General features: G+C 32.6%; 2 protein-coding genes across 2 annotated transcripts in view; one reads left to right on the forward strand and one right to left on the reverse strand.

Moving 5' to 3' along the window:
• Positions 1 to 14598, forward strand: part of KaiR1D (Kainate-type ionotropic glutamate receptor subunit 1D) — a 241570-nt gene that overhangs the window by 36409 nt on the left and 190563 nt on the right. The gene's annotated exons all lie outside the window — the stretch shown is intronic.
• Positions 5897 to 7082, reverse strand: LOC108780718 (uncharacterized). The gene is made up of 2 exons (XM_018548515.1): positions 6660 to 7082; positions 5897 to 5987 (listed from the first exon to the last, which is right to left on the reverse strand). The coding sequence occupies exons 1-2, from the start codon at positions 6893 to 6895 to the stop codon at positions 5897 to 5899; spliced, it is 327 nt and encodes a 108-aa protein (XP_018404017.1). The 5' UTR covers positions 6896 to 7082.

The following is a 14598-nucleotide window of genomic DNA, read 5'->3' on the forward strand; positions in this document are numbered from 1 at the left end:
CAACTAACAATTACGTAAGTACAGAGAAAAAAAATCGAACTTTTTATATAACATGTTATACTAATATTAATTAATATTATTAATATTAAATGTTAAAAATGTATAAATAACTACAAAAATCTCAAAGAATAATTATAAGATCTAAAAAATACCATTATAGGAATTAATCGTGCGTGATATATTATGATATTCTTCTTCCCCAGACTAGCATATTTTTTCGCACTACAACAGCAACCAGAATTATGATAACATTGTTCATCGACATAAATTGGAAATATAACGGACCGTAGAAAAATGGTGGCGAGAAAGTTCGTTTCCGGATTAATCCCGAGATTAACCTCAGCTAGGAGTACCGGGCGTCGTTATGTGCCAAAGAGAAGACTATGTAAGGGATTGAACGTCCGGACTAATCTCGTTCGAAATTAAGCTGCTTATCTTTCCTTGATATAGTACATGTATCCAACCTCTTAGTAGACTCTTAGCGAGAGAAATTCCGACGCCGTCTTTACGAAGGTAAAGGATTTATGTATAATGCGCTCAGGAATTTACCGGAATAACTTCAAGCTATGTTGCTCGCGTTGAAAAACACCACTGTCAAGAGCTTCACATGTATTAATTTATCGCTAATAGGATCATACGATGTGAAGGATCATACATGTTGCACAAAAGATTCCGCTCATGACTCCACTTCCGCTTTGTAGGATTTTATCCAAGTTACGCGGTAATCTGCGAGTTTATGCGAAGTCGCAACGTCGCATGTACGCGGACGATAAGTACCATTGTCTCTCACTCTGACTAAACGTTTCAGCTCCACAGTAGTCCACATCTACATTGCGCATTTAGCTAAATCTGAGCATCCGGCTTCCGTTGAACGGAAACGTACTAGAATTAATAAATTGAAATTTCGAGAAGCGTTTAACTCGTATAAAATCACATTTTTAACCGTGAAGTTGAAAACTTTTACTGCAATGAACAATGCGTTAGTTGCGATAATATGACGATTTTTTTTAAAATATGCATCGTTTGTGTATGTTTAATGTATAAAGAACGATTAGTAAAATCTATTGATATTCACTCTCAGAATGGTAAATAAAAACAATTTTTTTCTGCAGTTTTAAAGCTGCTGAGTACAATTCTGACCTTTAAAATTTTCAATTTATTGGAAAAGTATTAAAATTCATACATATACATATGTATTGAGCATCTAGTAAATATCATTGTCAAATGATATTTACTCCAACAATAATAAACATATTAATTCATGTTTTCCTGCTTATAAAACACAGCAACGGTCTTTAATAGTCTATATTCTGGAATACGTTAAATTTAATACAAATTTTCCAACTATGTAGAAATTGTTACAGTACGACCACGACGTTCTGCATTTTACTTTACAATAACAGAACGAATTGCATAGTAAACTGATGCAATCGAGTTAGCTTGCACTTACTAATGCTATCTGTTAAACTCATCATGTAATTACAGCGAATAGGTCATATTAGGTATTAGATTAATATACATTCGGCAAAAGCTAGTTACCTCGATAAATAGATAAATCTAAAAAATTGTTGAAGTCGTCCGTTAAAACATTGAGAAGTTATGAAAAGTTATTGTTTAAAAATTGTTTAAAGTAGAAACATAAGTATGGTGTAAGAACTCCGTATAATGGTTTGATATATTGACTTTAATACTTTGCCAATACATTTTTTGAAAGTGAAAATTTAATAGATCAAAAATTCTAAAAAAGCATACCGCTTTAATTTACTATTTTTAAAGCAAAAATCGGCCTATTTTATCTAGTATCTTTTGGCAATCTTGCTGTATAGCTATTTTGTTTATCTCGTCAAATAGTATAATAGAAGAGTCTTTGTGTAATAGAGAGAGAAATTCATATTGAGACTTTGCACGCGCGTGCGTAATCCAGGATTGATCACGTTTTAATTTTGATGGTTCATTAAGAAACTAGAGAATCTTCTGTTTGTTGTCATTGATTCTTGAAATAGAGTTCGCGAGGAGTTTCGAAATCGAACTTCTGGTTGGTAGTTGTACGCGCCAAAGTTAGGAGGATTGCGTGCATTTGGAAACCTCGAAAGATATTTTCCTCGGAACAGATTGTCTCCAGGTTTGTGAGGAGTTTGAGAGAATTGAACTCACGTCTTTGAAGATTAATTTCACTTCCAAGATCGCGATCGGGGTAATGGATGTGTCGTATTATCCTGAAAAGAGTTGAAACAAACGAATTAAAAAAATTTCTACAACAATCTATTTTTTGTTGGAGCAATCGGAACAATCAGATCCTTTAAATAAAAACGACAGAATGCGGATATGTATTATTTCTCATAATAGATTGTATTTCAATGTTTCAATTGATATTCAAAAAACGCAGATACATTGTGATCTGGGCAATGCAATATACCTCAACTCTCTCGAGTGTTAAGGTCTCTCCGCTTAACTGCCGCACGGTGCTGGCGTATTGGTAAAATCAGATATACTATGAATAGTAGAACGTATGTAATCGTGCATGTAAAGTCCGAAATATTTATCGGAAACGGCTAGCTTGCCTACTGATAACGGCTGTGGCAATAACGTTGACAGAACGGCGACAAATCGAATTGGGTCAAAGCGAATCGTTGATAGTATTTTATGTATTCAGTCCTCTCTCTCTCTCTCTCTCTCTCTCTCTCTCTCTCTCTCTCTCTCTCTCTCTCTCTCTTTTTGATGGGATTGTATATAATTTGATTGCAACGTGACTGAGAAAAGCAAAGAGGGGAGGGAGAGAGCGAGAGCGAGAGCGAGAGAGACAGAGAGAGAGAATATAGAAGAGCAGGGGATGAACAGCGAATAGTAAGCGGATTGCGAGATGCGCATTCAGGTGCGTACATGCATCACATGGGCACACGCATCACGTGTTCATACATGCGTACATGTATACGCGTACGGATGAAACATAGAGGTCTACGTACATTGAATTACACCATCCGCGGAATTGTTTACGTACAGTGGACTCGGGACATCGATATGGGTCATATTTGATGAACCGAAGGTTGTTCCGAAATCACCAAATGACTAGAAAATATTCATAACTTTAACCCTAAAAGATCTATTATTACAATGGATACTAGAGACAAAGCCAAAATGAACAATGGACATTCTCTAATAGCGAGATATTTTTAGTTTATACGTGATTCAAAGATTAAAAAGTTACATCGTTGGAAATCTCGAGGCAGAAATAACAAAATTTCTTCTGGTAATTTGTTATAGTACAATATCTATCTCTAATTATACAAATAATTAGGGATACGTTGCACTATAACAAATATACCTATAATGTTAGATATATATTTATAATGTTATTAAAAATACCGTTTTTTCCCCTTACATTTTTTAAATTGATATTGTATCATGGTTTTGGAACATTCTGTATAGTTTATACGAATAACTCAGGACGGAAGTAGATGAAATTACACGTGTCCGTCTCACTGTACGTCATTGTCATTAAATTACATGGGATGACTGTTCCGCTACAGAATTACGTGGACCGAAAGCATTACCATTACTCGGTAGAATGCAAGTTGATCAAATCAGAACAGATAACCAGGGAATATCGCGGAACTTTCGATTAATGGATCATCACTATACCTGCGCGAACCGCGAATAACTGTGAGAGAAGTAATTTATTTTCTGTGTGAAAATAATATGTCTCTTGTAAAGACTCTTTATTATTTTTCAAACTAAAAGTATAAATGGCGGCTAATAAAACAATGCAAATTTAATTGTATTTTATATATTTTTTCAAGCACTCGTTCGATTTTTAAAGCAAAAAGTGAAAACCGCAGTTAACTTTTCGATATCTACGTTCGATTTAACTTAATTGTAACGTTTGAACCTCGAATTTTTCACATTTATGCTAGGTTTCTAAGTCTATTCTTTATCTTCTTGTTCTTTTCATTTTATCGATCGTAAATTTTATGTGATAGTTGGCAAAAATTGCTAAAGTCTACAGAATTTCTGGTTGTATGCTTGTATCAGTAATTTGCGACTATGTGCGATTCGTTACTGTCTTCGTTAATAACCCGCTGTAATGAATGGAGAATATCTAATAGCGTATTGTGACCCGTTGTTTGACGACGGTATTTAATGACGGTATTGAATTTCGACACTACTTATATACACTAATGCTCATGGAAGTTCAGATACCCACATAAATATCTAATGGTGATATACAAATTAGGACATTATAAAACAGCAATTGTGTTACTTTTATATACATATATTTTTAAGTACTTGTACTAACAATCAATTCCTAAATTTAGAAATTATTTTTAATCTTATTTGAAGTAATTTTGTTTGAAATGTATGAAACTTATCAATTACACTGCCTAGATTTCTCAGAATAAAATCTCACTCTGAAAGAGTTAAAAGATATACTATCACTATTGAAAAAAAGATTAATTAATAAGAGTAATCTTATTAAGAGCGAGATTTCTTAGCCAAAAAATTTAGAGAATATTATCAATGTTTTACAAAATAAAGACAATGCATTATCCTAAAATACAATATATAAAGGAATAGCACAATTGCTGTTTTAATGATCTTATTTTTATTTGATCATTCGATAAAATATATGCGCGCGGATGTCCCAACAAACATGAGCAGTGTATTATATTCGTGACGAGTTTTGTCGATAGGAGTTTGATCGATGACTCAACCAACAGCCATTGCGTTCTTTAATCCTACATTCCAAGTTCTAACTGTGATATGAAGAATAGATGCTCAATACTGCTCCGTTTGTTCGCACTACGCTTTGATATTATTTTGCACGTCGAGAGTCTGAAAGCATTGTCAGATACTACTTACTATATATCACGGCAATAAATTTAGAAAAAATTGGAGTGTTTTCTGTATCTGAACGATCGATATTGACGAATTGATAGAAAAAATATTAAAGGTATTTCACATAAAGTCTCGTGCAGTATAAGAAACCGATAGCAATTCTTTTATAAGCACATTTTCTAGTTTGCATATTTGGAGTACAGAACATGACTTACTTATACTTTATGCTAAAACAAACTTTTTCCTTTAACTATTATATAATAAATTGCGTCCGATAAATAAATTTCATTTCTTTCATTGTTTTCACGCAATTTTGCTAAAAGAAAAAAATCGTTTTAGTAAAAGTATTATGTTATGCACTCCGAATGCGCGAATTTTAGGACACCTTATGTATCCGACTGTTAATTTATCATACTATGATTATATTATTTAAACTTTGTGTTAAATTGACATTTAACATTTCTGTGTTAAAATAGGTAAGAAAGTTTTGTTGAATGAGTACATTAATAAATATACAATAAATTATTTATTTTAAAATATAAATTCTGAGATATAAATGAAAAAAATAAATTCAGTGTTTATTTATCCACATACTGTAAATGTTTATTTTATTGACATGTGTTAATATAACATATTATAAATGTAAATTTTTTACTTAATATTTATATTACTTCCTAATATATTCATCTTATGTTAAATTAATACAAATTTTCTCATTATGTAATATGTCAGTTTACTATGAAACGCATAAATTAAGATCATAAAAATAATTGTAAAATGTATAACGTGCATAATATGAATATATATAACTAATAAAATATAAATCTGTAATTATAGTAAAATATAACATAAAGTCTGGCATAGAGAATCTCTGCAAAAAGTCGAGTTTAATTATCTGACAGGTGCAATGAAGGAAAAGAATATCGTTTATTGACCTTTTTTCCTCTGAACTTAGTAATTCAAAATGAAAGTTTTGCGTGACACAATTTCCGCCACGCCCGCTAGTCTGCTGGAGTGTGATGAAATTAAGTGGTCGAAGTACGTTCTGGATCCGACGCCAGCGTCATCTCTTACTATTGTTATGGCTTCCTGCTCTTTCATCTATTCCTCGCACCGTTACCAAGCTCTCTTCGATTCGCGACATCGGTGTGCTTCTAAAGATACAGTTGAAACACCATTGCTATGCACCGCAAGCATCCCTTCACCATATAGTAATATACGTATGTACATGTGTGCGTATGTACCCGTATGTTACATGTAAATAGAAGCGCGCTGAGTTCATATAGAGGACGTTTCAAAATATGCATCACGATTTAAAAAAATCACGACCGAATTTTGCAAAAATTTACATTGATCGAATAGCAAAAATAAACGTTCGCTAAATAAATTTTGAACGATTGAACGAAGGAATGATTAAATTTATTTCTCATCGATTTTCATTGTATTCAATAACAACTTTTGTCAGATTTTGTTTTACGCGATAAAATGTTTTACTTTTATGAATCCTCTCTCTCCTCTTCTGTAATTTTAATGTTACATCTCTTTTGCAAATTACTTTATATATATAAAATATATATTTTTTTAGAAATGATACCGTTTCTTTTTACACGTCAACATCATAATATATTGCAAAATATGTATACACAATATAAAATTAATAGTTAACTAACATATTACTTAATATTTATATAAAAAATTAAACACTATTTCTTGATGTTTCAAGGGTTTTTTCTCTGAAAACTGAAAGGTTTCCCGACCACACAGGACGTATTTTCTTCAAATGTCACGCGAGAGAACAAGAGCGCGCTCGAAAATTTGGTACGTACAGTATGAATTCCTCGTAGCACCAGCTGTATTTTCTCGTTTCCTTCGCGTTGCTGTGACGTGCTGTATCTTCCAACATCGACCTCGACGACAAGGACGACAAATACGTCAGGAGCTTTTTGTGAGGTACATCATCATTTCGGTGGGAGTTCAGTGTCCCTGATGTACGTATATCTTTTAAACCTGTACACGGTTTCATTTGTCCACCGAAATATCGACGCTCGTTCGTTGCTGACATTCGCACTCGAGTCTCCGCCCATTCCCAGATTGCTTGATTGGCCAGAATAATTCTCACGAGACTTTTTGTTCGTATATATTGCTAACGGGTATAAAATGTTATACGCGCTAATGTGTGGCCGACGACACATCGCACGACTCACCGTCGTCTCATCCCGCGAAAATAGCGACCGCGGAAAATGCGGTCGAAAAACATGAATTACTACAAGTCACGCGACGACGACTGTTATTTACAACTAGCTCGGCCAAGCCAGGTACTTGGAGATATATGCAGTACCGAATGAGAATACCGTAGAAGAGCTTAACGTCCGAAGAACAACTTTCTACCCGATTCTCTGTCGCAGTTATGACTTCTTGAAAAATGCGGTGAAAATACAATTTCCTTTTTATTTACTCTTGAATACGAATACATTTTGTAATATGCAATAAATACTGGATGAAATCAAAATAAAGTGGAAATAAAATGTTTTAAAAATTTATATTTTTTGCAGATTTTAATCTTTGACCCTCGTATACTGCAGATAGATTATTTAGTGAGATTAGTTTGATCATGGTAAGATTATTTTGAAATCGTGTTATATCTTTGTTCCTTAAAAAAAGTATTGTATATATCAAATTTAATTCTAAAACTTCAAGCAACACAGTTACATTTAAATTACACCTTTAATAAACAATTATAGAAATATTTATAAGATGTTTGTAACATTCATTAAACGGTTTTTTTATTTCAAAATATTTTAATGGTATTTTACGATACGTTTCGATGGTTTAATAAGTGTAATTTGACATTAATAAGGTCTTTTCAATATTTTCATATATCATAAAATTTCGACTAAACCATTTTTAAATGTAAATTATGTCAGCTCGGACGATTTCAATTTAGTAATATTGTACCATATATCGATACCTACATTTTACATATTTACGAGGAAACAAATCACTCTTAAGAGTGACATATTTCACATTTCAAATTTTTAAAATGTACATATATTGTCAAACACACAAATAGCTTACATAATTATTAACCTCTGGCTGGCACCGTGGGATACTAGACGCCCCAGCGTATGTCAATTCTAAATTAAGGCTCCTTATTGTTAGAAAATGTAGACTTGTAGTGCTGTCTGTTAAAATTAAATTTCACTAAAATAATCTTTGGTTTTATTTTACTCGTAAAAGTAACATTTCAAGAATGTTTTGAGTTTTGTCAAATCAAAATATCAAATAGCCTTCTCACGGCAAGCGATTTTATGGTTGGAATACCAGACTCCCCACTGTGCTAGCTATGCGATTCTAGAGAAGTGTGCCAGCTAAGGATTATAAATAGCTTTAAAAATGAAAAGAATAAGCACATTATTTATTTAATCTTAAAATGATATGTGATATATATAGTCCAATGTTTCTTCATATAACACTTCCCTATAAAATAAAATGATATTAAACTATTTAAAAAAAAATTGAAATCACTTATCACGTTCTCTACTGTCATAATACTAATCGTAATACTACCAGGGTGTCCAAACTGATATATAACAGACTGAATTTTTAAAAGATTGTCCTCGTTTGACCTAGTTTTTAGTATGACAGATTGGACTGAAGACCTCCTGATAATCACTGAGGTTCTATCCTTTAATATTTATCACATATATAAATCAAACCTACATGTAACGTATATTATAGGATTTTCGTATGCCATATTTTTCAAGATATTTTTAAGGCCTCTCAAGGCATAGTTTAATGCTCAATAATCTTATCCATCTAAAATTTACGTACTATAACATTCTAGGGATAAGCAAAATTTGGAATATAGCTGTTCCGAAAAATTGCTTATTGATCGATTAGCATTGGCTATAATGCGAATCGTCGTCATAGATAATACTCGCAGACGCGGTAATGGCATGGGATCGGCGATAATTTTGCGGGATCCGTCTGTTCCTGAGGTCAGTTCTGTGGGACAAAGCAACTGCATCCATTCAAATATCTGAACTCGCGCTTTCGTGATTAACGCGACCTGCCTGCCCGATGAGACATCTGGCAACCCCCAAATTTCGTACGTTCCAGCGCCGTGGTTGCTCGCTCCGGGAATTCCAACATCGCCTCCACGAACAATGGCCCGTTACGTAGGTTCCTGTCGTGTGTTTACCGAAGAAGTTTACACGTTTGAGAAACACCGTGTAGCGGGGCGAGAAGTTCACCAGTCATCGCTACACCGCACTCCTAGTTCTAGACGATTAATGTTTCGACGCAACAATCAATTTTCATCTTATCCCTCAAATTCTTTCACGCTCTAAAAAATTCGACATTGTTTATGTATTGATATAGTACGTGTGATTGAAGGATCGCACTTGCGCACGCAGTATACGTGTATCATGCAGCGAAGTACAAAATATTTTAAGAGATCCGCACGTATCAACACGTAAGCCACTTATGCGAAAACTCAAAATATGATTTTTTGAAGGAGCATTCTCTTCTAAAAGCATATTGCGATTTAGGAGATTAAATATGAATCGGACCTCGCGTAGAGAAATTGCGTTTTCATGTCCAATTTACAGCTGGTGAAATTTTCACTTTTATCGATATTTTCAGGATTTGATGAGCGACATATCTCTTTTAGAAGATAGAGGAGCATGCGAAACTTTAGGAACAAGCTCGAGTGTACCGGCCACTTTAGACAATTTACTTCGCGAACCAGCGGACTCTGAAAGTGGGGTTCGTTCACGTCATGGTAGAGACCGACCCGCCGAAAGCTTAACTCGTGGCGATCATATATCATTCTCACTGCCATGCAACCCTCTCCGAGGCCGTAATTCTCGTTCTTTTTGTTTTATAAAAACTTTATGGGCCGGAATATTAGATACGAGCCCATAATCATAGGCATCCCCTGTTCTTGTCACTTACGGAAAGTAAAATCGGCTTTGCAATAATCCATAAAATTCGCAGGAAAAGACTAATATATCAAGATAGAGGAAATTTATCTATCAACACACGTTTCTTTAAAATATTAAATACCTGTCGGTCTATTTCCCTTTTCTTCTATTTATAATCCTTTAACGATAAAGTTCTTTTTCAGAAAGTAAGGACTGATCTGATCTAATATTCTGTTTTGTCAATTTTTCATCTATAATTTATGTAAAAATTAAAAGAATGTAAATATAAAAAAATAAACAATAAAAAATATAACAATGTGAAACTTTTTCCTCTATTTATTTATACAGATAAATACGTATATAAAAAAGCCGTATTTAGTTAAAACGGATATTGATATCTAAAATATTTTTGACTGAATTTTGCGATTTTTAGTTTAAAAAGAAAAATACATTAAAATCTACTGACTTTAAGTAATTACAGTAAAACAAAGAATGCGTTTGTTTGACGAAGCTGTGGCATTTTGACTGACATTATCATTTGGAGGGTTAATTTCTCAATCGCATTGAAAAAAAAAATTATACAGAAAATTTTAAATTTCCATATATTTTTTGTTATATCTTGATTTTATTGTTTTTTGTGAAAAAATATTTTATCACATTTCTAAACGAAAAAAATAGTAGGAATATTGTTGAACTGTTATGCAGTTTGCGAAAAATTGCAAATGTCGGACTCTATTGATATTTGAATGTTACGTGACAGTTACCAATGAATAAAATTGCAAGCTTCCGTATATCTCGATAAATTGGAACAGTATGGGTTGTTATGAAATCAGAATATATCTGCACGATTGTGTGGAGATGAAAAAAAAAGCCAAGAGTCGCAAGACTGCACGTAGCGTAATGGTTAACGGTTTAATCCGTAAGCCGATATTGTTTGATGACTCAAAAAAAAATATTGTTAGCTTTGTAGTTACAATTAATCTATGCAGCGAAAAATATTTTTTAGTAGAGAAATATAATACATTCGCGATTCTGCGAGAAAGCGATCTCTTTACCGAAGGATCAAATTTGCTATTAATACATAAAAATAATCATAAATATTATTTCAAAATATGGAAGGTGTTAATTATTAAATAACTTTTACCAGATAACAAATTGACATGATACCAGATATATATTGACATGAGACAGACATCTCTTAACTTATATAGTATCTAAGTCAAAGTTGAACTGAACTGTCTTGCTCTGCAGAAACTAGAACTAGGTATAACTCGATGAATGTCATTTCGAGAGCAATTCTCGATATGGAAACCCTTTCAAGCGTACACTTAGCCTCGGGCAAGTGAACTTCATTCGGACGGTTATCATTGCGGCCAAATTTTTCATACGGAAACGAAAATGTATGAAAGCAAACTAGATTCACGAGGCCGAACGATCGGCAAAGGTACGGACGTTTCCAGGCGACGAAAATAAATATCCGAGCTTTCAGGAAAAACGCGCGGGTGCAACAACAGTCGTCGTCATATCGACAGTCGTGGCGGGAGGATCGGATGAAATTTTAATCCTCCCGTCGATATCATGCAAGCGCAAGCGCGATGCACCTAGATGAGTTCAGGGGAAAAACGTAGACGTAGCCCGGGATTACGCGATTCCTCGTTTCTTTTTGTTGCTCTTTCGCCGCGGGTTTTCTCGGTACCGACATTTATTTTGCAATAGCCACGGATAAATATTCATGGCGCGCGTTTTAGCCCTGGCTGTGCCCGCCCGGCGGCTATGACACATCGCGGTAACCACGTACGCGTTACACGCGAGGTGTAATGGACCGCTCCGTGTATAACCGCTTTTCTCTCCTCCGCTCCGGCGACGGCCGACGCGATTTATATGAATCGTAAATAGGCGCGTCATACGCGTCGACCGTAATTCCTTTCGCAAGAGCATCGTGCTATTTCCGCGCCTGCGATGGCAAAAAGGCTGATGCTCGTTTTTCCGCGCTTGCGATCATTAAGCGCCACGAGTGGAAAAAATAGTCGAGGAACAGATGAAAATATTTCAGGCGATGTTAATACGGATAATGGCTGGACGTAGTTATAGATGTAAATCCTGTATACACAGCCACTCCCGCATCGGAAAAGTAATGCGTCGGTGTAGAGTGTAAATAATGCTTAACACACGAACATCTGACATTTATAGTCGATAGCGCGAATGCGTTCAATTGTAATGTAAGTTATCATAGAATTCGTAAATTAGAGGAATAATTTATGTTAATTAAAAGTAAATATTAAAAAGCGTATTATGAGATACTCATAAAAAAGATCGTATCTTGAGATATAATCGTTAGTCATATTTTGTTTAGTACAATTAATTAAAAATTTAATATAAGATCCGGCTTATTATAACCAATTGAAAGCTTATCATAATAAAAGAGAAGAAATATTCAATGAAAAAGTCGACATTTTCAAGAGAGAGCTACATTTAAACTCAGCGTTACCAAGAATTTTCTACGTAAAATTAACTTTCACGATAATCAGACTTTTTAATTTGAATTTTAGAAGTCTGAGGTATAAAATCGAATTTAGTTATCCTAAAAACCCTTAGAAAGTAACATCTTCCATAAGTTATCCCGGTTCTGAAAGGGTTAATATCTAAAAGAGAATAAATAATAAATATCACAACAAAAAATAATAATAAGTACCGATGAGAATATACCGTAACGGTCAAGCTGGATCTTAGATGCTTCTAATATATAATTTCGTGTAATTTATATACTATGTATGTAGATTCTTAAAAATGTGCGCCGAAATTTTTTCAGACTTACAACGCAAACTGTAATAAACTACCGCAGTACTATCCTCACGAGTTAAATTGACTAACAATCCTACAATTTTGATGCTTATAACATCTTGGATCTTAATAATGTTGAATGACATATTAAAATCTATAAATGACATATTAAAAATCTGTAAATAATTAATTTATGTTATGAAAAATATTACCTCGGCCGATAGTCTAACCCGGATCTCTGGCATAAATATTCGATAAATTTACAGCCATTAAACAGAATTAATTAATATTACGAACTAATAGCCGAGCTAATTGCTCGTAGGAAATAATCGTATTTCGATGGGTAATGCGACGATACATAGAGCGTCTCGCACTGCTACCCTTTACAGCTTCGTCGTGCGAATAATAATACGACGCGGTGTGATATTGCATAATATGTTTCAACCAAATAAACATCAAGATCAGTCTGGTTTGTTTCCTCGAAATATCTAACGAAATATTTAACAAAATATATGAAACAACTGTAAAATTTTTGTTCCTTGTATGTTTGAAACTAGTTTCGATGCATCACGAATTATTTAATTTTTCTTTTTGATGGTAATTTGAATATAATTGATTAATTGTTATATTTAAAGTAAATATTAAACTTATCAATTTTTTAAATTAAAGTGTATCTTTTTGTTTTGATTGAAAATAATTCATGTAAATTAATTTATTATTATTTTTATATTTTTATTTAAGAGAAAAGAAATTGTATTTTAATAAAGCAAGAAGATATTTTTTAAATTAAATTAAATTAAATTGTCGCAAAAATATCGCAATTTATATTGATTCCATTTTTTAATTTATTAAAATAATGCAGTTTTTTTTACTATTTTGGATCGTAAAAAATTAGAAAATCAAAATAATAATAAAGTAATTTCAGTTAATATTTTTTCAATTAAAAGATAAACTTTATTTCTGAAATAAATATTAAATTTCATTTGCTGACCCCAATCTATATATTATATTTATCTAGTATATATGTATATCAAATTTGGAGAAAATTAATTTCAAACAAGAGTTTCATTAACTTATTATATACTAATTATAATCGAATATAAGAAAAATAATTGACCATGATTGGTAAATTTCTTAAGACTTAAAATTTAGGTAATGCGGCTATTGTATCATAGAAAGCCTATTATAACTAATTAAAAGCCTATTATAACATAATAAGTAGTGCTTTATATTACTTATACAACACAAGTCACTATACAAAAGAAACATTAGGTTTAGGCACACTGATACGTTATTGCTAGTATTCTGCATTGCTAGTATTCTGCATTGAATAATTTAAGTCTTAACCGGATGTTGGTAAAAGAGATCTTTAAATTTGCCATAAACTGTTCGAAGTTATACAATATCTGAAAATAGTATAATTAACTGTATTGACATTAATTGCTTTGTTTGTAAGCTATAAAGATCTTCACAATATTGACAAGTTTTATAATTTCTATAAAATTAAATACAGATTTTGATAGAAACTGAACAAGAAAAATAAACTCGATAGTAGAGTTAATGGTGTGAGGATAATCTAGTTGAACCTACGGCCGCAGCTAAAATTCAGATAAACAATAGGAAAACAATTCAAAATATTTGTTTCACGGTGTAGCAAACAAAAAATAAAAATAACAGTAATATAGAGAGAAAAAATAAACAGTGATACTATAACCAAATCGCTTTCACGTATTTCTATCTAAAAAAGGAAGAAAAAGAAATTATATATATACAATATATTTGAGCATTTATATTTTGGGAGCATTAATTACTTAAATGCATGAATTATTCAGTTGTAAAAGTTGCAATATATATAGATGGAACTTAAGTAGGAATAAACCACCCCAGCGAACCATTTGTTTTAAATATTGTATATGTATTTAAATATGCCGCTTATTATTTGTTTCTATTAAAACTGCAAAATTTTGTTATCACTATACTGCTTATTTATACATTCATATATAGAGAGAGAGACGCTTATATGTTATATATAATGTATTCCAAATGCTTTACATTTTAT

This window comes from Cyphomyrmex costatus, unplaced genomic scaffold, assembly GCF_001594065.2.
Source record: "Cyphomyrmex costatus isolate MS0001 unplaced genomic scaffold, Ccosl1.0 scaffold123, whole genome shotgun sequence".
Lineage (NCBI taxonomy): Eukaryota > Metazoa > Arthropoda > Insecta > Hymenoptera > Formicidae > Cyphomyrmex > Cyphomyrmex costatus.